We start from the raw sequence: 26423 nt of genomic DNA on the forward strand, positions 1-26423 counted from the left end.
CACTTGACTGCTTCTGAAGACTACATGATCTGTCACCGTGGGGGAAAAAACTGTCGGCTTTGCTCTTGCTCACTTGTGCAGCAGAAAAGAGGTTTGTTTGTTGTTGTTTTTGCTTTCTCTAGGTCGTCAGTGTGTGTGGCACTGACACAATCAGCCTCCAGCTGTGCCCACTGTCCACACACACCATCCATCTGACAGTGGAAGCACACAAACACTGCTTCAACAAACATGAGATGACCTTTTGACTTTCGAATAAAAAGACACCTACATACACAATCGGACACCTGCAAACACAACTAAGCACGCACTCATCCACACACAAAAGGTAAAAGGCTGTGGAATGATATACAGCCATGGTCATGTTTGATCATGAGGCTTTGACAGAGTTCATGGCTGTATTGTTGAACAGAGGTAGAGAGAACAATTAGGGGGTTGGTGACAAGAGCCCTGCTGTAAATGCTCTTTGTGGCACAAAAGATATCATCTTAATGAGAGAGGGAGTGTATAGACTATATATTGTATTCTTATTTTATTGCCATGGGTTCATACAGGCTACTTTAATGAGGGGAATTATAGTCTAACCCCCTTTATTGGTGTGTAGATTCATAATGTAATAGTGTGACATAAAGCAAGTACTGAAGAAAATGCGAAAAGAATGCTTTATTAAGTTTTAAGTATTTCAAATCCGTTTTTCAAACTAATAAATAGCTCTTACACGCAAAATTGCAGTGATTTACAGAACATGACGCAGAAAAGCAACTTGCATTCAAACACTAAGAGTTGCATCATTGCGCAACACAGAGACGAGTTGCCGAGCGGGGACACATCAGTTCAAATCCTCCCTCCTTTCGCTCCCTCTGACTGGTCGGTGCCTGTGTCAGTCAATGGGAGGGGTGCACCGCTAATTTCTATATGCCTGTATGACAATTTAAGAGCCAGATTGCGTTCTCGTGCGTCGCTGTTCAGCAGCAGCAAGCCTCACTGGACGTCATCAACCTCGGTCCTGGATTTGTTACTCAGATGAGACGCTCGAGACGTGCGTCTACCTGCCTATACACTGAACCTTTGGACATCGCTGCCACTTAAAGCGCATCCGCACACTTCAGTCTCGTGGTCTTTTTTGCTTCTGAAGTGAGCTGCGGTGTGTTAAGTCAGCGCGCCCGAGGGAAGGCACATCACAAAAAAACTTTAAGGAAGACTTTTGCAACTTTGTAGTGTGCATCGCCGTGAGTTCATGTGGTTGGTCATCTGACAGAAGCGGACTATTTCTCTGGGGGAACTTAATTGAAAGCTTTTATTTTTTATTTTTAAAAACATGTTCAGCAAGTGCTCCGTTGTGTTATTGAATGTCCTTTTTCTGGTGCGGGCGCTCTCGGCTCACGAGTGCACGCCGTGTAATCTCCGCACTTGTCCCGTCAAAGCGCTACACAGCTGCGAGGGTGGCCGGACCCCGGCCAGGGATCCGTGCGGATGCTGTGACCAGTGTGCCCGGCTGGAGTGGGAAACCTGCGGCGGACAGGACTGGGCGCACGGCTACTGCGCCTTGGGGCTGACCTGCGCCTCTGTTAACAAAACAGGAGCAGCCGCAATCCCTGAAACTGGAGTATGTAAAGGTGGGTAGAGTCTTTTTTTTAATGAAATCACAGTCAATTAATTTGGTAGGCAACCCCCCCTCCTTTATTAAGCGGCTTGAAGGCATCACTATTCAAATGTCAGTTAAATCCTGACTGCAGTGACTGTCAGTGTTTACCTCGTCTCTGGCTGCCTGGAGCAGCTCCCCAGGTCTGAGGGGCTCTTGACTGCCATGAGAGGAGTCATGTTCAACTGCTCTTTCTTTTCCTCCTCAAAGCTTCATTCACTCTCTGCTCACAGCCACGACAATACGTTTGGAAGCTGATTTGGCACCAGGTTACACTTCAGCTTCAGTAGGCTCTGTTCTCTTTTGCTTTACAGCTCAAAAGAGGCATGCATTAAAAAGAAGGCAGTGAATTGAAATATGCCAAAAAATATTGTTTGAATGAGTGTGAATTATGGATTACCCATTGCGTTTTTGAACATGGACATTTAATAATAAGCTGCCCCTTTCTTGTCTGTGTTGATTACCATCAGCACCATTGCTAAAGTCTCCTGCAGATTTTCATTCGCAATCTTGTGAATCTCCAGTGTTGTGCTGATCTGTTTTTTTGCCAATCCAAACTTGTGGATGTGCTCATTTTATGCACAATTGTGAGCAGCTTTCTGAACATCAAAGTCATGTGTAGGGTGTCAGGTTCCTCACAGTGAATGCAGTAAGTAGCAATGGCCTTCCCCTGAGGAACAAATAACCCACCCACCCACTCAGCCCCTCCACCTGCACATTGTCCAGCCTGTTTGTGGATGATTGAAATGGACTGACGGGACTGTAGGAGAGAGTCGACAGCTCTCAGTGGGTGTCTGGATGGCCTGACCTTGCCCTCGCACCATCCCTCTGTGGGGAGGTCCAAGTCAGGGCTCCAGGAGGGTCTTCCGGGGGTCCCAAGCCCAAGGCCATCCCAGGAGACGCAGCTGCTGATTGTGCCTCGTGCACAGGTTCGGCTGGCGCCTGGAGGACAGCTCCTCGGCAAATGAACAGCTTTGGAGCGAGTGGCAGACCTAATGGCTCCTCTGATTGAGTGGTGCCTCTTTTGTTCCTCTGGCCTCGGAGCACGCTGCTGACCCCTAAATCAGACACACGCACACACACAATCTCAATATCCTAGAGGGTCTATAGGTGGGGGCAAATCAACACCTCCCGGTGTGTTTTCAGAGGCCACAGTAGGCAGGCTGCTGGAGGCTGATCCCAGATTTCCCTCTTCAAGCTGCAAGGGTCTTAAATTGATTAGACTCGCAATCAGGAGTAAGGGGTAAATGTTTCCGCTTTCTGATCCCCTGCTTTTCTGCTCACAGTTTTGATTTTCTGGGTGGTCGGAATCTGTTATTGTGGAGACGCAGCAACCTGTGACAGGTGACATATTGCATATTATATAAGGAGTGCACCGTGGTAATGCATCATCACCAAGTCTTTTAACTTTTATTGTTGATAAGATTGGAACAACTTGTTGGAATAGCTATCATGATGAACTTTTCAGGGCTCCTGTGGTCAAGGTTGAAACTGCAATAGTCATTGAGCATGTGCTTTCCAGACCTGGAAATATAATGTAAGATACTGGTATCTAAAAAAGAATAGGAAATGGGCTGGAGATAAACTGTTCACTGTTGAAGCATTCAAATCCAGGTGCTGCTGCCATTTATTAAGGTATAATAACCAAAAAGAATCTCTTGAAACGGTTGTAGCTTTCCATAAATAATACCTGTGATATTTAAATCAGGTATTCTCATGAGGGAATTTGGCTCTTGAACAGTGAAGAAGTGAATCGGATGTTGCAGCAGGTTGTAGGTTGAGTCTCTCAGGAGTCTTGTGAGTACTCAGGCACCTGCTCTGGGGCAAAGTCATCGGGGCCTGTCACCTTCTCATATTTGCTTCAGCGATCCGGCTGTCAGCGAGGTGAAATCGCTCAGCCTTTAAAGCTAAATTATTTGTTTTGATGCTCTCATTATATTCTCATTGTCTGTCCTCCCAAGCAACTTTCCACCAGCTCCAGAGGCACTTAACATACCACGTAACAGAATGTCTATCTTACATGGACGCAATGTCCACTCGCATGCCTTCTATTTCTCCCTTCCTCTGGTATTATCTAATGTTTCAAAGACTTCCTTTTTAGCTCACTATCAGCCAGAGGGCCTCTAGAGGTCAGCTTTCTCATCCTGGCCCTGGATGCCAAGACAAGCCGTCTCAGTGGCTGAGAGAGGAATCCCCCTGGGATGAAGCTATAGACCTTGGCTAGAGTCGTGCCAGGCCAGATAATAGATAGCACGGCCAGACCAGATCAGGGTCAGGCCAAAGGGGGGCTAGGCTGAGGCAGACCAACTTAGAACAAGCTGTGCTGACAGGGGTAAAGCACAAAATTAGTTAATGAGACAATGTCTTTAGTGTTCAGCCTTTCATTCATTGTTTTGACTTCCACCTAATTTTCCACATGCCAGATTTAGCACTCCACACAGACAGGCAACCATGCCACCACCACCTCAAATAAAAATACCCTCCCAGGCACAGGAAAGCCTCTGGATGGAAAAAAATGTGGAGCTGAGGATCATTTTAAGGTGAAAGGAAATCACAGGGAAGGTTTTGGTGTGGTTTGTTCAAAAGGCCGCTTGTGTCTCGCTGGCTGTCTGGGAGAGCTATTAACAGCACAGGCTGGCTAAAGGTGTTACCTTTACTATAGTGCTTGTGAGCATCACCATGGAGTCCTGCACACAGCCAACCTCAACTTGGGGAAAGAGTTTGCTTTCTTCTACAGTCACATTGATTCACTTCCACTGTGAGATATAGTCCAGAAAGAGTCCCACTTTTTCTTATAGTGAAACATCTATTTTAAATGAATAGGGATAAACATGTGTGTTGTATTATAATTTCCAGTATTTGAAAAGCAAAGCCAAGGAATTCCATTTGTTTTCAGTCACTTTGAGTCGTCGTGTTATTGTTTCTCTGAATCCTAACAGAGTGAAACTGATTTTCATTTTAAGAGGCTTTATTTCAGGTAGGACTACCACAGTAGTCCGATAAACATACCATGAGGTGCTAGCGTTTGCATTGGATAGTTAAACCTTTTCACCGGACCGTTTTCTCTGTTGGCGGTGTGTAGAGAAGAAAGCCAGAGTATTATGATAAGCTCCGATCGCGCTTCCACTCTGTTGATTGAGGCCTGGGAGCTAAATGCCTGGCAAGGGGTTACTCGGGGTTACAGTTTGTCTCATCCTGTTTACTCTGCTTCCACTCTTAGTGGGATTGGGCAACTGTGAAGGAGGGTAATTTTGGGGTGCAAATATGCGTTTCGTCATGGGAAAGGAACACTATGGGCGATGTGTATGTTAAGACGCATTACTCTCTCGGATATTCCTATGGTGACGTTTGGTCCAAGTTGGGCAAAGCCTCAAGGGGGCATCTCGCTAGGCGAAGGAAGAATAAGTTGTGCGAGTGGCGTTGATACAGAAGAGGCGTTCCAGCGGCCAGCAGAGATGGAAACCCTGGGAGGGCCCCATGCTGTGGAACAAAAGCAAACAAATGGGCTCAATGGCTGAAGTAGTGTGGCACGACGAGGAGGGAGGAGGGACGGCAGCCCAGAAATACACTAGTCACTTCAGTAATGGTGGTGCCAGGGCAATGTGTTGCAACCGAAGCTGTAAGCTGGCTAACCCTTTCGCACTTTCGGGAAAACAAATCTTGGTTCTTGGCACATTTTAGCTTGCGATTACGCTTTATCTGTAACTCTGCCCAATGTCTCTTTATTCCCAGTGAAAAAGGACAAACCCCAGTCCAAGTGAGAAGTTCATGATCTTCCCCTACCCTAATGTCCTCTGTTCTCCGCCTCGCAGCGCTCCCTAAGCATCCAGAGGCAGGCCTGGAGGACGAGCGCTGTCCCCTGATGACAGGCTGCGAAAGAGCCGGAGGTCAGTGTGTGTGCGATGCCCGTCACTCTTGCTTGGGCTCTTTCCACTACCCGGACCAGGAAACGTGCATGAAGGCCAGCAAGTCAGGTGAGCCCTGTCCTCCCATCACACACACACACACACACACACATGTTGGAAACACTAATGCATGCACATACACGCACAGAACCTGAGTCAGAGGGGATAATACTGTCCATTGAGAAGAGCTAATCCGTAGCAGATGTGGCTCTGAGGTGACTAATGCTACTTGCATATCATAGTGATGACACACATGCTAAGGCTATGTGTAGTGTTCCCCCACTCACCCTTGTGTGGTGCCATTGTCTGTGACTCATTGATGACTGTGGTTTGTGTGTGTGTGTGTGTGTGTGTGTGTGTGTCCACGGCGGGATTTCAGAGGGTCGAAGGCACGAGCACCGGGAAAGACACAGAGAGAAGTATGTGGGACCATCCAACCCGGCCTGCATGTTCTCTGGGTGTAACCTGACCACCGAGGGCTGTGTGTGTGAGTCCCAGAGCTGCCATCACCACTTCGCCTACATCAACCGCAGCCAGTGCCAGGAAGCTGCAGGTAACCTTCACATGACCTCCAACTAGAACTGACAAAGCACACAGCAGCCAACCAGTAGCTTCCCTTCGCTCATTTAGTGTCGAAATGTGCGGATTATACCCGAGTCTTAACGTTTCTGCAACTACATTGTTACTTTTCAACAGGATTGTATCATTCATAACCCATGCTAAGTATAAACATTGATATATCAATGTATGCTACAGCTTTGCCCCTCTCTTGTACAAATCACCACTCTGAGTGGAACATAGAATTCCTTGTCTCAGTCCATTATGTGTGACAGGAAGCATATTGCCGGCGACCAATGGAAACCTTGTGACTCTAAATGGGGTTAACTTTCATATAAGGCAAAGGGTTCCTGTAAAGATCAAGAGCTTAAGACTTTGTGTGTGATTGTACAAATGTATCTACCTGAATATTTACATTGAGTCACCGGGAAAGCTTAACAGGCACATAGCATAAAGTACTGCATTTTGCACCTCATGACACCATGCACAGTGGGGAAAGTAAAGGGGGAGGAGGTTTAGGGAGAGAAAGAGGCCGATGGAATGAAAAGAAAACAAGAAGGAAAGACAGAAGGTGTGAATCTGACTGACAGAGTGGCATAACCAGGTCAGATGGATGCTTGGAAGAGAATCCCTTGAATGATGTGTGAGAATACAAGAATGCGTGTTCAGCTCCACTCTTAGCACCTTCCGTGATTGACACTTCCGAGTGAAAAACGGTATTGGCACTGAGAGTTTAGCGTCCTCATTTGGACTGTGAGGTGTCTGGGGGCGTAAAGTGGCGGCTACCTCCTGACTGACACTTGCAAAATGGGACAGGTCTGCCACTGAGTGAACTCGCTGAACCTCTGTGTATGTTGGGTAAACTTCATCTTACTGAACAAGCAGGAAACTGGAAAACCTTCTTGAATCCTGAAGAAAAGTGGCCCGCGGCTGTAGTGAACAGATTAAGTCTGAAGCCTGCGACTGTCACTGTTCTTTATCTTCATGTTGCTCCCCTTTGAAATTTACTGAGATTTCAGACTAAGAACGGCTATTAAGATAGACAAAACGGTGTCTGGCCACGTGCCATGGTAGCATATTTGAGATTATTTCGTCTGCAAATATCTTCCACAGCGTCTACACTAGAGCTGTGAGGATGTTCTCGATCAGTACATCCCACAGGAAGTGTGTTCATCAAACATGATATTGTTCAGACGTAGGATAATTGAAGTCTAGTGTTACGGTGAAAGATATACTGCTCGTTCTCTGTTTTGTAACTCCTTCATCTACAAAGCCGACGGTGACAGTTTAAACTCACGCCAGCGAAAACTGTAAACAACATTTTTCAGCGGCTTATGAGTTCTCACTGCAACACTCTCGCCCTTCTGATGGCCCCTCATTAAGTAAGAGACCAGGATGTGTGTGTCTGTTGTGTCTGCAAGTATGCATGTGGAAAAGATGCACACACGTGGTTATATATAATCACGTGTGTGTTCGTGCCGTCTGTGTGTGATAATTATCTTGTTTGTCTGGATGTTCCCGGCAGAGATTTCCCCCTCCGTCTGTCACCAGCATGAGCATCCTCTGCGACCAGACCGGGACTCTGTGGTTAGGATCTTATTCGCTCAGTCCTGCTGGACTCCGTGGAGACTGCATCCATCAACCACTCATTGTCTTTAGACACAAGCAGTTATCAAGAAGTGTTAGCATGCGCTGCGAGTGTGTGACAGCAAATGCATCCTCTAAACCTGCTCCCAGGGCATGAAAGCTCCACTAACCGACCAGACCTTGTGTCCCAACATCAGTCGGAGCCATAGATCCTCCTCTCCAGTGAGCTCACACATGGAAATGGTTTGACCATTCACGTTCTCTCTGACTCACTCAGCGGTCTTGTTAGTTCACCCCTCCCCTGTGACACAGTCTGATCTGTTAAAACTCAACATTTTCTCTGCCTCACCACTGTTGGTGTTCAATCTCCTAATGTTGCCTCGTGTTGTTTCAGCGGGATCCTGTTCTCTACCGGTATTCAAGACACTGATGTAATTTGGCTGCAAACGTTAAATCAGACGCAACGGACGTAATACCCACATGTCGGGGAAGGAGGATGTGATAAGTATAAGCGAGGGAGGGGGAAGGCAGACGCAGAAAGATAAGAAAACACAAGTAAGGCCGACCATTTTGTTGAGGTATTTGTGTCAAGTACAGGCCCCAGGGTCTTGGTAGGGTGGTGTTTGGTCATTTTACACTCTAGGAGTGTTTACATATTTCATTTATGATAAGGCTCCTAACTGTTATTTTAGAGGAATTCCCCTGCTGTTGCTCACAGACGGAAAAAAAGCTGCGTCATTTTGGAAGTGTTTAGGTGATTCATACAACTGGCATCACTTAATACTAACATTTGCTCAGAAATAGTGACCGTTGAAAACCCAAGCAATGCAGAAGCAGTCAGGTTGTCTGCTTACTAGCTCTTGTGGACTGATAGTGGGGATAGAACAGAGTAAACTATGTCCCTCACAGGAACATGGAAGTTCACGAGCGGGTTCATCAGACGTGGGAAGCGGTGCCCGCTATGATCGCATGGCACAAACTGAGCTTGCTTCCACAAATCTTCCCACCTTTGCCCCCTCCGTTCCTGCCCCTCTCTGCCCTTGTGAAGGAACCGTTAGTTCTGCTCGGCTGCAGCCTCTTTGTGGCAGAGCTATTACTGGCCGAGCCAGACCGCCGCCGGCTGGCAGGGGCGCGAGACGTCTCAGCGCTGTGTGTGTTTGTGTGCCGTCTGCGGAAGCCGTGGCCCCCTTTTGTACCCTGCAAGCTCCTCGTTTCCCAGTGTGTGCCTGTTTGTATGTATGTGTGTGTGGGTAGTGATTTCAAAGGGGAAACAAAAGTCTTGTGTGGCGAATGAGACAAAGAACTTCCCTTAATGGCATGTTGGGATTGCTGTCTACCCGCTCACTACTCGTGGTCTGCGGTTAAACCAAACCAGCCAGCATTAGGCCAGCGGTAAAAGCCAAGACAGACACACACACACGCACACAATGTCTCAGACCATTCCTGCATGTCCAGCTCTATCCCTCACTCCATTCGCTAAATCTTGACCTGAAACCCCAGACCCATTCCAACTGCTGCTTAAGTCCCCTCCTTTAGTTCCCAAGCATATTTCATCCATCATCCGCCATTCTTTTCCCCTGAAAGGGAACAAATCCATACATCCAAATCCAGACGTAACTCAACTGCCACACAATGTATTCAACACCCCAAGTCTCTCGAGTTATGTTTTGAACTATAGTGTTGCCGGAGTGACAGTACATGTGACAGCTATTCAATTATTGTCTCCACTGTGTTTCCCACAGGATTTAGTTAGACTATGGCGGGGGGGTCTCGGACCCTCTATGAGGGTCCAGGGGAAGGCGCCCCCGGAAAACGATTTTGTACATTTTACAGTTAAATGCATCAATCTGGTGCACTTTGAGAGCAAAATTAAGAGGCTAGATCTATAAAGAACTTTGCTCTCCTGTAAACTACTTTGTGCTCTTGCTTTAGCAATGGTGGAGTGTAACTAAGTACATTTAGGCTACTCAAGTACTGTACTTGTCCACTGCATCTCAGAAGAAAATATTGTACTTTTAACTTTACTGCATTTATTTGACAATATTAGTTACTAGTTACTTTGGTAGAGATGAACACATGAATGCATCAATAATTAAATTTCCAATGATATAGGCCTACTGTGAATATGTTATTTGAAATTGACCATTCTGCATAATAGTACTTGTAATTTTGGTACTTGAAGTATATTTTGATGCCAATACTTTTGCTTCAAACTGAGTATTTTTACACTGTGTTAAATAATTTAATCATGAAAACATTGCTTGTATAAATATGAATGGTGACGACACAGCAAAAAGTCACGCTCACAGAGCATGATAAACGAGACGTGGCCAATGTTTTAAGGCGGGTTGCCGACATCACCCAGATCGCGCACTGCGGACAGTCTGTCCTTCCCCGCAGGAGGACGGCACAGCGAGCAGTAAGTTCATGGTCCCTGAATGTGTCACAGTCCGGGCTAAGGGGTGCTGTAAAGCCCACACGGCTGAAGTCCTGATCCACTTTCACTTTCGGTGCCAGACAAGAGCCAGTAGAGGAAATGCACACGAAGAGAGCCAGCCAGCCCACCCGTTGAGAATTGTAAACATATTTTCAATTCACAATGAAACTATGGCGGCGTAAAATAGACTATGGCGGGCCGCCACAGTCTTAAGTACTTAACGGGAAACACTGTGCCCAGTGCTTTATGTTCAGTAACCTGGAGTGTGTTCACCCATTCCATAAGCATTTTGTGCCTGACGTAACAATTAACCATGCCTAGTGTTGATCACTAAGGAACTCGCCCTTTAGCACGATAGAAGTCCCTCACGCTCTCGGTCATTGTCCTAATCTTATTGGCCATCTGACGGCAAGGAAAGGGTGTGTTTCAATGGAATGCACACATGCTATGTACACTTGCTGTGCACACACACACAACACACATGAAGAATCTATGTGCAAATGTGCACCTACATGTGGACATACTCATTACCTCACCCAAACATGCTCATTCACAGCTGCCAGCGGTGTTACTCAGGACACAGATCACGGTTTTCATCTGCAAATATTTAGCCAAAGAGCGAGAGAGCGAGGCGTGCAGGCAGCAGATGCAGGCCTGCTGGCTGCTGCGTGCCTTCGCCCGTCTACCTCAAGCTTCTGACCATGGTGTGAAGTTCCAACAAAGTATTTCGGCCTGGTGACCCTTGTCGGTGCCTTTTGGCCCTCCCCCCTCCCCCCAGGACTGCTCCACGGACCTCACACATATACTCACACGTGCTAATACACACTGTGAACAATGCCGACTTTCTCAGCTGCAACTGCTGTGGGCACCGGGCCACAGCTTTACGTGAGAGACGGCCCTGATGTGTCCCTTTTGCGGAGCAACTTTATAAAACCTGAGGACAGACCAGAAACCCACGGAGGGCAGCTGGACTGAGACAGCTTTGTTCTCCGCTGACTTGCTTCCAAAGTCAGTCAGTGAACAGAACTCACATTGTGCGCATTTTCCATGAGTAAACTCAGGCTGTCAACACAGCCTCTTCTGCACGGCGGAGCCGCTCTGGTTCAAGGAAAGACTGCGCTCCTTGTACCCGGGCTTGGAGAGAAGAAAAACCCATTTAGATAGGAGGTGTTTTTCTTTATTCAATCAGCTGCTGAGATGCCAGAAATGTGCATTGTTCTGTGGTAATTAAGCAATTTCCGTATCCCACCTCTTGCAGATTTGTCTGTCTGTCTGTGTGACTGTTGATTGTTGCAGGTTGTGCATTGAGGTCAAAAGTTTTCCTTTCTTTGCTATACCACAGTTGTTGAAGAGCACATATTCCCTAATCTGCAGAGAGATTTTTCAAGCATACCAAATCAGGCCTTTTGTGTTTGTGCAAGCTGGAGTATGGCCACCATTGTGATACAAGATTGGTTCTGTGGTTGCTGACTCTCTAATTACAACCATTTATGCTCAGAGATAGAACACAAACAGCACAGGATAAAATCCATTTGCTGCTGACTTTTCCCATCCTCTCTGTTTGCCTATTGTGCCAGCTAGAAAATTATATTAATTGGACCTGCAATGGCTGGACCATTTCCACGGATGGATACAATTCTATTCATTTGAATGACAATGGTATGTCTGCCTGCTGCTTTTCCCAGCGCACTCTAACCCCAGTCATTATCACAACTGAAAGAGTAATCAGCCTTCTCTGGGACACATACAACACACAGAAAGTGTTTGTCAGAGCAGAACGTTGTAGAAGATCGTCTCAGGGCATTTTCTTTGGCTTCAACCGATGTAAGGTTTTCATATGCAAAACCAGTCTTCAACTGAGCAGCAACAGACTTCGTTAGACTTTATTGGAAGTAAAACACTCACCAATCAGCGCTTCCAACTGAAGTTTATTTAACTCCATCTTAGGAATTAGGCCAAAACCAGTTAAAAGGGTTGTAGCCTCCCTTAATTCAGGGGTTTTCCCTTCATTTTCTATGAGACTATTCAGCTACAAAGTTTATCAATGAGAGCTTTGTGGCGGTCCTCACTGTTCCCAGGTTGCTTGAGTAAACAGTACAGTACAGATACTTCACACTCCTGCTCTATTTATCTGGAGCCAGAAAAATTCAACGTTTCCCTTATCCTCAATTTCATCTGTCAGAAATGTTACCCCCACCCATCAAAATACAGCAGTCACAGTCATGCAGCCCCTTTCCTCCATGTTTATTCTAGGTCAGGTAGGCATCAAACGGGTACTCAACCGAAATGTCGGCAGAGCATCAGGTCTTAAAGAGCTGGAATGGTTGATAATATACAGTATGAATTAGAGGTCTGGCTCTGGAGTTGAGGACTGGCTGAGCAGAATCATTATCAGGGAATCAGTAGTCTGGACCCCGACCTGCTCACCGGTTCAGTTTCCCACATCTTGTGGCAAAACCCAGAGGGATCCATTTACAGGTCTTCAAATGTCAGGGATGAGGTACATCCTCTGAGAGACTCATGTTGCACTGTGGAGCCAGGGCCAGTCTGGGAAGACCATCAAGAAAACTCTGCTTCAGGGTAAACACTACCGAAACCCCAAGCGCTGTTATGCAACCTCAGTCTATATCAGTCTCTCTCCTCAAAAAGGAGAGTATGCAAAGATTGTCAAGTATTCCCCATAACCAAGTCATAACTAACTTTCTAATAAGGCAGCTATTTGTTGACACATTCTCTCCTTTAAATGTCAGTGATGATTGAAACTAGATAACCAGAATTTCCTCTTTCTCATCCATCATTTCTGCAGGAGTTAATGCTGCTATTCCACTCTCACTCTCAGCTGTCAAAGTGCGACCAAGTGTGTATTTACTGTGTTTTCAGCAGGAGATCTGGGAAATTGCTCAGTGATTGACAACTACAGGACGTGAATCTGCCCTCCCCAGTCCTTCTCTTCTGCCTGCACTGTATACATTACAGTGTCACTGAGAACCAAAATAAACACATCCCTTTGGTTTGGGTAATTCAATCTTTGTAAGGTAGCTACTGTTCTCATACAATGGCTGTACAGAGGGGCGCTCCACTTTTATTTTCCTGAACAGGCTCCAAAACACACCCCTGAGCCCCTTGCCCAGATTGCCAGTACCCCTGCACCTCTTTCCCCTTTAACAAGGGGTATCAGAGCCATTATGTTGGCTCTGGCAAATGAAAAGACAACACATCCTGGTATGCTAAGTGAAGGGGAGATTCTAAACTGGCAAGAAGAACAGCTCTGTTGAAGGTTGGCTGGTATTAATGGCTGGTTTTAGAGCGTGAGAGGCTGTTTGGATTGTGAGCCTGTCTGGGTGGGATCAGATGCCCGTAGACAGGATATGCACAGAGCCTTGTCGTGTCTAGAGCGCCGCTCTCACTTCTCTGACAGGATGCTGCGAAGCTGTCACGGGCTGAAGTGGGGATCTGATGACTGTGCACGGTTTGTGTTGGGGGACTGTGTGAACTCAGCCTTTAAACCATAACACGAGTAGCGCTGTTCTAAAGGGTGCTCAACTGACACTACAAGAAGCCCTCACACACACACATGCGCACACATGTGCAAGCACAGAAAAAACCCCTCCCTCCTCTTGGAGAACAGTGCAGGGACTGTCAGAGCCTTCAGCAGGAAGACAAACTAAGCCATGTTCCTTTTGCTATGCTGTATGCAACATACCCACCTGTATCCTAACGTGCATCCATTACTGTGTGTTTCAGAGGAGCTGAGGTGTGCCGGGGTGATGTGTCCTGCTCTGTCAGTGCCCTCCTGCCCTAAGGGTTCAGTCCTGACCAAGAGTTACACGCCCCCTGCTGGTTGCTGCCCCTCCATACTGCCCCAGTGCACTTGCGACCTCCGTGCCTGCCACAAGCTCCAGTGCCCGAGCGGACAGCGCGCCGTGCCGCTCCGCCAGGCCAGCGGCCAGCCAGGAGACTGCTGTGATGTCTTCGAGTGCCAGAAAGGTGATTGCACTGAACTGCACACTACACAATCTGCTCTGATTGGTCTCCCACTGGGGGTAGCAATGGCACAGTCGGTGTGAGATTCATCGCCTTTGAGGAAGCAATTACTTTCCTAAGAGTAAGGCTTTCCTCCCTGCTGACCTAATGTCGACAGATGAAAAGCAAAGTTGCTGATTGGATAATTACCATTGGGCTGTTTATCAGGCTGGGCCGCTGCCTGCCAGGTTTAAGACCATAGTTCAAAGACATTTTTGCAGGGGTGTATCCACAATATTTATATTGCCTGAAGGGATATGAAATATAATGGATCTTTTAAAGCAAACTACTGGTCTGAAGTAGACTCTTGTACCATTTTCTCACCTGGTGAGAAAGAGACAGGAAATGCAGAAGAGAGGCGAGTGAGGGCAGATTTGGAGCACAAATAGAGAGACCTCAGCGCTCTCTGACGTGGCCCAGAGGCAGCCAGGAGAGTCAGGAAGGCAGGGAGGGGACCTGTGGTATTGGTCTGTTTACTCTGCGCGCCCAACAAATATTCGCTGTTTTACCAACAGAACAAATTCCCATTCTGGCCCCTCCACATGCATAAATGAGTGCCGTGTCCCGGAATTAATGGACTTAACGAGTCCAGTGACCAGAAAAGTGCTTAGGCTACGAATTTGCTCAACAGAAGTGCTGTGTCAAAGGGTTCCTGTCTGGTCACACGTCCAAAGGGAAAAGGTTCAACAGTTCATTGATGGGAATGCTTTTTATGTGCTCCAGTCTGCCAGTGGGGAGAGTAATCGAGTCCGGCAGGCCAGCGGGGGCTGAATGGCAGCCGTGGGGGCCATGGGATCAGTGTTTTGATAACAAGTGTCTGCTGCTCTTTGCGCCTGGGGCTTGATGCCTTTTGTGCTGCCCCTACCGTCTGTTAGGCCTGCATGACTGCGCGCCGTGTCAGAAAGCTGCACAGACCGGGACATGGCCAAGGACACAAACTGGGCCCCATAGTCATCGCCCACGTCCTGCATTGGCCCCCAAAGCACTGGCTACAAATACTGTATCTTATGCATATTAACTCAGAGTTGCTGGTAAATACCATACATATTCTCTAATGGAACACCCTTTAACACGACCCCCATTGTCTTTCCGCTCAGGCTTGGACTGATTAACTTGTTTCCATTGCCCACTTGGCCGACGATAGACTCCTTCCACTGTTGGCTGTGTCTGAGTGGCAGAGCAAACCTGGCAGCACCGTCCTGACCTGATGTCATCCGATGTTACAGATGATCCTGTTTGGTTCTGTTTAGCCGTTGCCTGCCGTTTATCAACACTTAGCTGGCAAATATTCTGCATATGTCCCCAGTAGTGATCCCTGGACGCAGAGTAGGTTCAGGACTGCACATGTTCTTTTGAGATTTACGCCGGTGTTGAGCAATAAGGCTGAGATCACCACACTAAGGTTCTCAGGGGGCTCAGCTTGAGTTCGTTTTAAACACGCAACAGCTATGTCCTCAGACATTGATGAGTGGTTGTTTTGGTGACATAAGTTAAACTTGTATTTCTACATTGTCATTTGATAGTCTTGGCTGATCAAAAGTATCACTACGATACTGATGTTAATAAATCCCATCATTATTCTTCTCTGGGAAAAGTCATGTTTCCCAATGTGGTTTTGCTTCATTCGGCTGTAAATCACGAGACGCGCCTGTATGACAGTCTGTTGTAAATGATTTAGACGAGCTTAGGGTCCATGTTTTATAGCCCATCTATCTCCATATCCAATCTTCACCTCAAATTAGAGAACACTGAACATCACAAAGCATGACTGGAATTTAGACTCTCTGCCGCAAGTTGTTTTAGGGATTACCATTAACAAACACTGCGGAAATCACATGTGAGCGTCCCATCATGTGACTTCCTCTTGCTTCTGTGAGCTTTACAAAACCGTTGCCGTGCCTTTTGATTTAGGGCAGCTGAAGTGCTTATTGCATTTTCTCTGCTTGGTTTTGCTGCACGCAAAGCAGGACTGCAGGAATACTGAGAGAGAAAGAGGGAAAGGCAGAAAGAATGAAACAGAAAGAAAGAGAATAAATGATCAACAAATTTCCCTGCTCCACTTTAAACTTAGTTGGCCCACCTGCTTTGAATCAGAGTGCAGTGCTGGTTGTCGGGAGACGTGGGGGTCATCATTATAGACTCTATAAGTCTGCGCTCAAAGGTATGGCGTACAGATGCCGCCGTAACCTCCGCCTCTCATTAATAGAAACTGCTGGCCCCACATCTGCCTGCATCTGTGCAATGCATTTACTCGCCTAACTAGTGTAGCTACTCCTCTGAGTCTGGAGACTTTCTTACATAACCACATTGCCTCACTCCCCTAATGTTGGAGTGGGTTTGATGAAAAGTTGCTGTGTGGTTTGTCAAGATCTTAGAATGTTGAGTCACCCCAACCACTGCGGTTCATTTGACTGCATAATCTAGTATTACCGTTGAGATGTCATGCCGTAATGTTGCTGCTCTGGCTACAACACTCCCACCATTTGTTTTGAATAATTAAGCATGTCATTTTCATTATGTGGAAATAACAACTTAGGATGTTATTATAGATATTATGCATACAGACATGTGCATATTCAGCCTTAGAGGGCCAAGTGTGCAATGAACTCGTCAAGGTTTTCCTGTAAGTGTTCTGGTCTTTGCTGGGCCTGTTTGTACGCAAGACCAGACCTTGGTTTTGCAACAGTGCTGTAACTAAGCTCATTTTATGTCATAGTAAAGGGACCACAGCGGAACAAGGTTCTAAGTGCTTGGATGCTTTTTGGGAAAGGCAAGCCAGAGCATTGATTCACTCCACCTGCCACCAGCACACTGAGCCCAGATTCTGCCAAATCCTCGGACCCACTACTGTTTTCTTTTACTCGCCACTGCATGAGTTCGAAGCCTTTTCAAGACTAGATAGATCCCTGTGAAATTCCTCCTCATGGACTTGGCTTGCCTCATTGTCTGAAAAAATGCCATTCCACCCCACAGGCTTAAGCCATCAGTGTCTGCCTCAGCACCATTTGGTTCAGATAAACATTTCCATCAATAGCAGAAAATGAATGGATGTGTTTATGCCTTTTTAATTGATTGTATACAGTCGTGATAGCCTCTCACTGATCAAGCTTGACATTTGTGATTAAAAACTGCATTGTTCTGACATAAAGTCATGAGGACAAAATCCTAGTGTTAATCTTTGCACAAATGCACAGATGGACATGTGACAGGACACAATGTCCTGTGGTTCAACTGCAGAGTGTGTGGTACATGATCACACCCACATGGTTCTCAGTTAAAGGTTGTCAGCGGCTGTCTGATTCCTCTTTTCCTTGTTCTTCTCTTCAGTCTCTCCCAAGTGTGTCCACAATGGGAAGGAGTTTTCTGAGGGACAGGTGTATCGCATGGACCCCTGCTGGCTGTGTCAGTGCCGGGGAGGAATCTCCTTCTGCTCCAAGGCAGAGTGCGCTGAGCTGAACTGTGAAAACTTCTACATTCCTGAGGGCGAGTGTTGCCCTGTCTGCATAGGTACACACGTTTATATATATTTTGTTAAGATGTGGCAACCTAATTCTTCACTTTGCAAAACGTTACACTATTGAAATTGGGATATTGTGATTGAAGCTTTCGAGGTTTAAGCTACGGTTGATGTGGCACAGACGAGAAGGCCTGTGTGGCCAGCTGGCAGGGTGGAAAGCTGGTGCAGGAGAGGTAGAGGTGATATCACAATTCACCATGCCCAACACCTACGACCAGTGACCCTACTTTAATGGCTTCCTCATATAACCAGTTTCCACAGTTGTTAACATACCTGGCAAACAAGACGCACACTAAAGAGCCAACCAGGGATTAATTTCCGCTGAGGAGACTAAAGAACATACAAACTCTTTCAGAGTGTACAGTTTGGCTTTGTAATATTGGATTCTGGCTTAATGGAGGGGAGAGGATCCAATCGGAAAACACATGTGTTCAAAGCCAGGTAGGGTGCTCTGATATGCGCACTTGTTAAAAAACAGGGTTGCAACGCATATGGCAACCACATTACAGTCTGCCAGAAGCCAGTGGATGGAGACGGTAGCCAGTTTCGGCCTCTGCCCGCTTTGGCTATAGTTGTTTGGCAGCATGAGAGTGAGGGAGGAACACGAAGAGCAAGACAGCAGAGGAGATGTTAGGGCAGTGTTGGAGGTACACCTGGAATATGTATGCATTTAGATGGTATTGAATGCTTTCATCTTCTACTCATGGAGAGCTGCTTTTACTTACTGCATGGTTCTCTGTGGAGAACATTGCCTGTAATCTGGATTAAGAGATGTATTCAAGGCTACCTGCTTGAGTTTATATTTAAAAGATGTACTAATCAATATTTCTAACAGTAAATCAAATGACTATTTGAAATACCTATCGATGACAAACCCACAGAGAATTATCACTGGACACTTTGATGTCTTCAATTTAATGTTTTTACAGCTTTACTGTTTTGGTTCATTCTTAGCACTCTCAAAGGCAACGGCAGACTTGTCAAAAAAGCATGAGTAGACCTTATAAAGGTGCACACAAAAAACGACAATATCCAACACTCTTTTTTTCTTTTCTTTTTTTTTTTTTTTTCCCATGAGTCCCCCAGCTAAGTAAAATGATAAAATCCTGAAGCAACCCTTTAAAGTTTCATAATAAGGGTCATAGTACAGCGACGATCAAGAAAAATGGATCCTGTCCATGTTAATCACTGCCAGCTGGGATCAGATAGGGCAAATAGGACCCCCTGTGCACAATACACAGCACCGTTTCTCCCTCTGACACACATTCAGTAAGCCGCACCAAACTCATAAACACACCGAAATATGAACATATTTTAGTTTCACGCTGACACACAGAGAAAATGCTGAGACCTCTAACCTTCCTCCGTTACCAATAAACAGTGTAACAAAAACAATTAAAACGGTTTACAGTAAATTTAAAAAAAGGCTTCCAGAGTTGGGCTCAGGCATCACACACCACCTCAAGCTGAGCAGAATGGCCTCACAGATTGGCTTTGAAACTGTCCCAAACTAATCCCCACGGATCTAAAAATGTAGCTCCCTCAATACAAAGTGCTTTCTTTTGCTTCGGACTATTAAACACCTTCGACCTGAGGGGGTCACGGCTGAAACTCACATGGAGGAGTTCAAGCTTTCAGTCAAAAGGTGAGCGGACATTGTGGGGACCAGCAGTTATGAACGTCATCACGCTTGCTGTTTTTACAATGATCAAATCTCTCTCAGGACGACACGGCATTACCATAAAACATGTCTCATTTCAATTTAAATCCCTTTGTATGTTGTCGCAAAGCCAGGGGCCTCTCCCCACTTGTAAATGTAGATAAAACATCTAAATTCAACAGCTCTTGGTGACAAGCCAGTTTCCATATCTTCTTAGCTCCCTCATGGAATATCCTGCTTCCTTCAGCTCTGCTCTCACTCGGTCTCCTGTTAATTCAACTACAGTCGAGGATGTAGGTTAATTGGACTGTAGCTTGGGTTTAAATTCAAGTCATAGCCAAACCAAACTATACATGTGACTTTGCTGAGAATCAGATCAAAGATTCACTTCCTCGCCCAACAATTAGGGTTATCGATTTAATGTCGATATATTGCCCCAGCCATACCCACAATGTGTCTTTCTGTCCTCACAGATGTGGAGTTACTGTCGATGGACAGCACAAAGGCCAGTTGCTGGGTGAATAACAAGCTGCGGCCCCACGAGGAGCAGTGGAAAGAGGACGACTGCACCTTCTGCCAGTGTGTGGATGGAGAACCACACTGCACAGCCATGGCCTGCAAACAGAGCTGCCAATACCCTGTGAAGATCCCCGGAGAGTGCTGTCCCTTCTGTGAAGGTAGAGCATTGTGTTGGCCTTTTATATTAAATCACATCTAACGTATAGCTCACAGCTATGAGGCGCACATTATCCCACAAACCACATATGTTGGAGGCTCCTGTGGCCCCGCAGCTTTGCTACAGAGGCCGTGTCGGCATGGGCTCATTAAAGAGGAGGCCACAGAGCATTCTTTAAGCTGCAGGGTTCTTTGTGTTCCTTTATTACCCCTGCCCTCCAAAATGAGACCCACCTGTGTGTGTGAGCCTGCGCCGTGCTTATAACTCAGTAGGCTGGATAATTGGAGTGGATCCTTTTTTTTTTTTTTTTTTGTGAGCGTAATTAGTTACAGCTCGTTGGGCTGCTCCTCCCACTGAACGTGGCAACAGACGTTTGACGGGAATGGCTATGGTGCTATGTCTGTGTGTTCCAAACTGGCCTCGCTCAGTGTGGCTTCACAATGAAGCTGGCCCTGATTCAAGAGGGGTCCGGGCTGTCGAACTCTATACCAGGGGGGACACTCTATTGTCCTCACTGGTAGTCCTCGAGCTAAAGCAGGCTTTTCAGACACGTTCAACTTATTAATGGGAGACAGTTCCAAGCAATAAGACGGAGAGGTAGAACCCCCGTTACAGTGCTACCCACCCTGGTGTAATTGCTCTACATTTATCTGTAATCACTGTTTAGTCCAAAATAAGAGCAGTGTAAATAGGTAGCTATTACAGTTGGCACAAAAAGCATCGATGAGGAAGAACACCTGAGGGGATATATAGCACACATATATATAAAAAAAAAAAAAAGAGAGAGAGAAAGTCATAAAAGAAATCACAGCTTGTTTTTTATACTGTTGTTCTCATGCAAAGTTCTTACCTCTCCATCATCTCTTTTGTTCTCTAGAGCCTTCTTATGAAACAGTTAGCCCCCTGGTATGCCCTCCCCTGGAAAACTGCTCCCTGTCAGGGAATGACTGCCCCTACGGCTTTCAACCAGACATAAATGGATGTCTGCTCTGCCAGTGCCTCAACAGTAAGTTCACTTTCCTCGCTTTACGTTGAACCTTAAAGTTCCAGGGAGTGACTTGCAGTAGCATGAAGATCATACATCTCTTCTGACACGCTGCTTCTTGTATTATAATGGTGGACATACAGCGCTGCATTTACCCGTTGGCTCATGCTGATATCGACACAATTTGCCAACCTACTTGGTTTAGACAGCAACAAAGACATGTGCATATTCATGACAGTTTATTTGCATACATTGGCTACAGTCTTTATATGGTTCTCAGTCACGAGAATGTTCCTGTGAGGAGCCCCATAGACACTCATGCCTTTGCCTTTGATGGATTGTTGTGCCCCTGGTCAGATGACCTCTCCCTCAACTCTTTCAGATGACTCCTGCCCTGACCTGGGAAAATACTGTTCCCTCCAATGCCCAGTGGGATACAAGACAGATGATTTCGGCTGTGAGGTGTGTGAATGCAGCACTCCCGTGTCCAAGTGCCGCCCCTTGACCTGCACTAAGACCTGCCCCTATGGATATGTGTAAGTATGCCCTGTCACCCTGTGGCTTTCTCATTTCTCCCACCATCTCTCATCCATGTTTTCAACATGTTCAAAGGCATCCGCAGATGTGGAAAGAGCACAAATATATTGTACTCATGTCACGTATTGTTACTTTAAATAGATTACTTTTCATACAACATATATTTCAGCAAAGGAGGGACTGCACAGTTTTTTTTAGCATTTTACTATGAACGAAGTGGTTGTTTTCATCAGGAGAGTTTAGCAGTGTAGTGTGGTACTCACCTGTCTGAACGGCACCGCGAAGTCCTCCACAGTCTGCTGCTCCAGGTTCAACTTCTCCACTCGTTCATTCTCAACGCGTAATAGAAGCAGTCCAATCGGCCTCTCTGGTCCCACAGAGCTCCTCAGATTCAAAACGTTGTGAGATGAATGAGACTCCATCATCACATCAGAGATTAACAGTCTCAAACAGCAGAAGGTCCTCACACACCTCACTGAACGTAAATGTTCCTCAGTGAACACAGAAGTCACTGCTGGAGGATCCGCAGGAGCACATTAGCATTTAGCATGTTAGCCAGACCCAGCGTGCCCAGAGCGTGGCCCTACTGTAGGTCACGAACATCGGGGGTTTGTCATGTAGCGAGCTGGCTGGGTGTGGTGCATTGAATCAGTCATTTATTAAGATGGATGCAGTATTTTTTTGTAACCATGCCAAGGTATAATAACATGCAAATTGATCAGGAAATATACACTTTGGTTTAACATTCTCATGAAACAGAAAAATCTAAGCAGATAGTGATGTTTGGAAATTCTGTTATGTTGGTGAGATGTGATCAGTTTCATAGCGTACAATGCAAGGGAAAATGGTTGCACCTTAAAATCTGTTTTTGGCTATACCATTAACCTCCTGTATTCAAATTGGTATGGTTGGATTACAAGTTTAATACTTATATTATCAAGTGATGGCCAGAGGTCCGTGCCTGTTTGGTCCTGGTCTAAAGGAAGTGGAACAGGCTATTGCAGCAATAGTTTGGCATCCAAGATCAAAGGGCCTACCTTGGTGGCAAAGCCCAGGTCTCTAAATCTGTGTGCATGTTTGTGTGTGAGTAATTCACTGTGAGGTCCTCACCAGCCTCTCAGCCCCTTGCAACGCATCTCCTCCTAATCCCATTTTACCCAATCAAACATCTGGAAGTGCTCTCTACCGGCACGCTCGGTCTCCAGGCTCCACTCTCATTTCATAAATCACCGCGCCGTGTCAAAACAACGATCAAAAAACGCATCAGGACAAAAGCAGCCTTCATGAAACGTATGCAGTTTCTTTCGGGTACCTCAGCCCTGCTCTGCGGAGCCAAAGCTCGAGATGGGCCCGATATGCCTGTGTGGGATACCAGAGGAGGGGATAGAAGAGAGGATGAGGGGGGCCCTGTGGGGAAAAGAAGAGCAGGAAGTAGTGGCTTTATCCTTCATAAGCAGCTGTTTTGGTCTAGCCTCAGAAGTCTGAAATCCTCTAAGAGCTTGCCAGCCTTACAATGCAGATCTGTCTTCTCACACAGGACCTCTGCATGCAGCCACCACAAGGAAACAAAAGGCACAAAGGCTCTCTGTGTTTATATTGGTTGTATTGATGACATCCTGTGTGTACTGTAATGTACATATTCAACACTGAAGTTGCAATGTAACCATGTACTGAGCACTGCGCTCTGGTGTTAACAGTCCAGGTGAAGAACACTCTCAGTGCAGTTTCTACGGCTGAAGTTGTGTTTTCCGTCCATCATAGCTCAAAAAAATCATCCCTGTGACCTCTCGGGTCGTGAATGGCATTCTTCTGGTCAACACAGTTGCTGCACACTGGAAATTGTGCCGAGCCAGCAGTGCCAGGGCCCCGGGGGCCCCCAGCGCCTCCCCGAGCCCCTCCATCCCTCTGGAGCCCAAAGCGCTGCTTGGCATTCCACACACCATCTTTAAACAAAGCCTTGCTCTAAGGTCGCAGCACTCTCTGTCTCTGTATTTGTACAGTGAGGCACTGGCCGAGCCCTCACAATGTTGTTTCAATAGCTGTTATTGCTGTTTCAGCATAGATAGGGTCCACTGTGTGCTGAGCCTGAGATGCTCTGTCCTCTTTGTGGGACACAGCACCGTCCGTGGGTTTCGAGGGCTTCTTTTATTTATGCTGCCCTGGCAGATTAAGATTAATAGAGTCATTACCTAGCCCTAGTGAGGCCATGGCTTCATAATAATGGGTATCATCACTTACCGCGAGGGAGGGAGGCTGAATGAGACAGGGAGGGATGGAGAAGGTTCCCAGGACGAGAGACGTCTACATACAGGTCATTCTTTCATCTGGGTTTTTCCACTAGTATCAACCCCGCAGCTCATCACAACTTTTATACACAATGCTCCTATGTGAGGATATCCCTTGTTGCTTTGCTCTGACAACTTGACTCAAGTCTCCTTTCTGCTCAGTTTAGTTAAAGACAACAAGACAACAGCTCATGCCTGACCACCAGAAGGCCCTATCTCTCCCTCTCTTACTGTCCCTTTCTGTACTCCCCCATCAACACGCCCCCATTAGCTCTTGTCTGATCACTGTTCTTAGTGGCTCTAGTACGTCCGCCAAAGGCTCTTGGAGCAATAAGGATGGCAACAGAGTGAATTGAAAGCATCTGAATTGGCTTTAGATTGCTCCTTCCAAAGTCGTTGGGTTGGTATGATGTCCAAACCACAGGGATGTCACGTGTTGGTCTTTTATTAGGCCTTCTTCAAAGGCGGCTAATATAGAGAGGGGAAAGCAGGTCCAGATGTTGATTATAGTACCAGACTTGAGCATCTGGGTTTCCCTCAATTACAACACCACGATGCTCCCCGGGCCTCTGTTCATCTCGGAGATATCCTCAATGGGAAAGCCAGTTTTAAACTATTCGAGCTGCACGGGAGTGTCTTTTTCTTTTACTTCCTGTCACGTGCTTCAAGTAATTTCGTTTTTTTTTACGTGTGTGCTTCATCATTTCTTTGCTCTACAGGAGGAACAAGCATGGCTGTGAGATGTGTCGCTGTATCAAGTGTCCTCCCTTCACCTGTGACAAGCACTGCAACGACGGCTATAGACAGAACAGGAAGGGCTGCTCCATCTGCATGTGTAAAGGTAACTGATTGAATAGTTCTAACCGAATAAAACCTCAATAGCAATAATGTGAGAATGGTTTGGGGATGATTGCTGATGCTATCACAAGATATTGGGATTGATTATTCCTGACAATTTTGCTTACTGTGGATATTCATGATCCTCAGAGGACGAACCGTGCCGGTTTGGAAATATTGACCTTCCGTTGGTCACCAGTCTCAGGCCAAAGTTTTCAATCAAACATAACAAATCTCAATATAAAAAAAGGGAGACTTCCCTAACCGATATATACCAATACATCACCTCTACTTTCAATTGATCATAGCTACATCTTAAGAGTTATATATATATTCTGATACATAACTACAGTTCGTACGGGGCGTTACGATGGACTGAGAGGAGAGCTCTGTTAGCACGTTGAATTCCTGCCTCTAAGCTGCAGCTTTGATTTCCTGTGACCTTCTGGTGCTCTTCTGAAGAGACTTTTATGTGTGCTTGATTTGATTCTTGTTGGTGTTTAGCTTCAGCCAGGGACTGTGTGTGCAACTCTAATTAGATTCCTTTCCCAGTTTAAAGCAAGTTTGCAGATGCCATATTTATGCTGCGCCACATTTTAAGAGATGTGTTTATGTAGCCAGTTTAGCTGTATTATAAATATTTCAGCTTCAAATATACCTGAGGTTTTCCTATGGTGAGTTGAACAGTGCAGCTGGCACCTCATCTCCACAAATAGAGGGACGCCACACAGACTAACGCCTATAAACTGCTGCTTACCTGATTTTGAATCTCTCGTACCAGTCTCTGTCCGTGGACTGTTGAAATATTTAAGGAAAAGAAACTTTTTCTGGAAGCAATTTTTTTATCGTGTGTTTTAGAAAGATTTAAATAGAAGAGACGAGAAACATCTGCCTGGACTCTGCAACGCTATTTAGTTCACTGTGTTTGTTCCAAAACCCAGTGGAGTCCTACAAACGTTGAGAGCCGTGCTGAGTTCAGCACATGTTGTTGCCAGTTGCCGGGCCCCTTCATTAGCTCAGTGTGTCCCTCAGCTACAACCTATTAGTTTTTGTTTGTCAGTTGACAAAAATTGTTCAAGCTTTATTTGTGGCTGGATTGAAAATGGATTATTGTGACATAAATAGGCAATAAAGGAAGATCAAATATTCCAGACTCGGGCTTGTTCTGGTATATGGAACCACAACCACTTAGCTCTCAATTTAGCCTCGAATGAAATTGGACATAATACAATAATACTGGCACATTTGACTGTAAATCATAAATGTACTTAATGAAATTCCACAGTGCATTTATAGGATACCTTGCCATAGCAGGCTATGTTGTTTTGTTGAAGTTTCGCACAGCTGTTTCACATTCCTCAGTCACCCCAGTAATGTCTGAACCTTTCTTGTTTCTGTCTTTAGAAAGTGGCCGCGTCCCAAGCACCACTGCCCCTGCCCCGATTCCCCGCTACTGCCTCACCTCCAACGGGCACCGATACGAGGAAGGCGACGGCTGGCACGACGGTTGTCGTGACTGCTACTGCCACTCCGGACGGGAGATGTGCGTGCTCATATCCTGCCCCGTGCCCAGCTGTTCTCATCCAGTTGTGAGGCCTGACCAGTGTTGTCCTACCTGTGAGGGTAAGTCTCTGCAACTCAAATGTGACTTTATTTTAGATCCAGTTTTAAAAAGTTTTTTGCCAGTTTTAAATTACATCCAGTCTGAAGACAATGTCCGGTTCTTATTTTAGTTTGGGGCATTATTCCTGTTGGTAAAAAGCTAAAACAATTGTAG

At 46.1% G+C, this 26423-nt stretch overlaps 1 protein-coding gene across 1 annotated transcript in view; it reads left to right on the plus strand.

Moving 5' to 3' along the window:
- The first annotated feature begins 870 nt into the window (after nucleotides 1-870).
- Nucleotides 871-26423, plus strand: part of LOC116383359 (cysteine rich transmembrane BMP regulator 1 (chordin-like)) — a 32049-nt gene continuing 6496 nt past the window's right edge. Inside the window, exons 1-10 of the mRNA XM_031847133.1 lie at nucleotides 871-1613; nucleotides 5452-5613; nucleotides 5924-6097; nucleotides 13871-14113; nucleotides 17477-17656; nucleotides 19800-20003; nucleotides 20880-21008; nucleotides 21370-21523; nucleotides 24529-24650; nucleotides 26051-26269. Coding sequence (XP_031702993.1) covers nucleotides 1316-1613; nucleotides 5452-5613; nucleotides 5924-6097; nucleotides 13871-14113; nucleotides 17477-17656; nucleotides 19800-20003; nucleotides 20880-21008; nucleotides 21370-21523; nucleotides 24529-24650; nucleotides 26051-26269 — 1885 coding nt within the window. The 5' untranslated portion in view covers nucleotides 871-1315. The remainder of the gene's footprint in view (nucleotides 1614-5451; nucleotides 5614-5923; nucleotides 6098-13870; nucleotides 14114-17476; nucleotides 17657-19799; nucleotides 20004-20879; nucleotides 21009-21369; nucleotides 21524-24528; nucleotides 24651-26050; nucleotides 26270-26423) is intronic.

This window comes from Anarrhichthys ocellatus, unplaced genomic scaffold (genome assembly GCF_004355925.1).
Source record: "Anarrhichthys ocellatus isolate YVR2014 unplaced genomic scaffold, GSC_Weel_1.0 scaffold7, whole genome shotgun sequence".
Classification (NCBI taxonomy): domain Eukaryota; kingdom Metazoa; phylum Chordata; class Actinopteri; order Perciformes; family Anarhichadidae; genus Anarrhichthys; species Anarrhichthys ocellatus.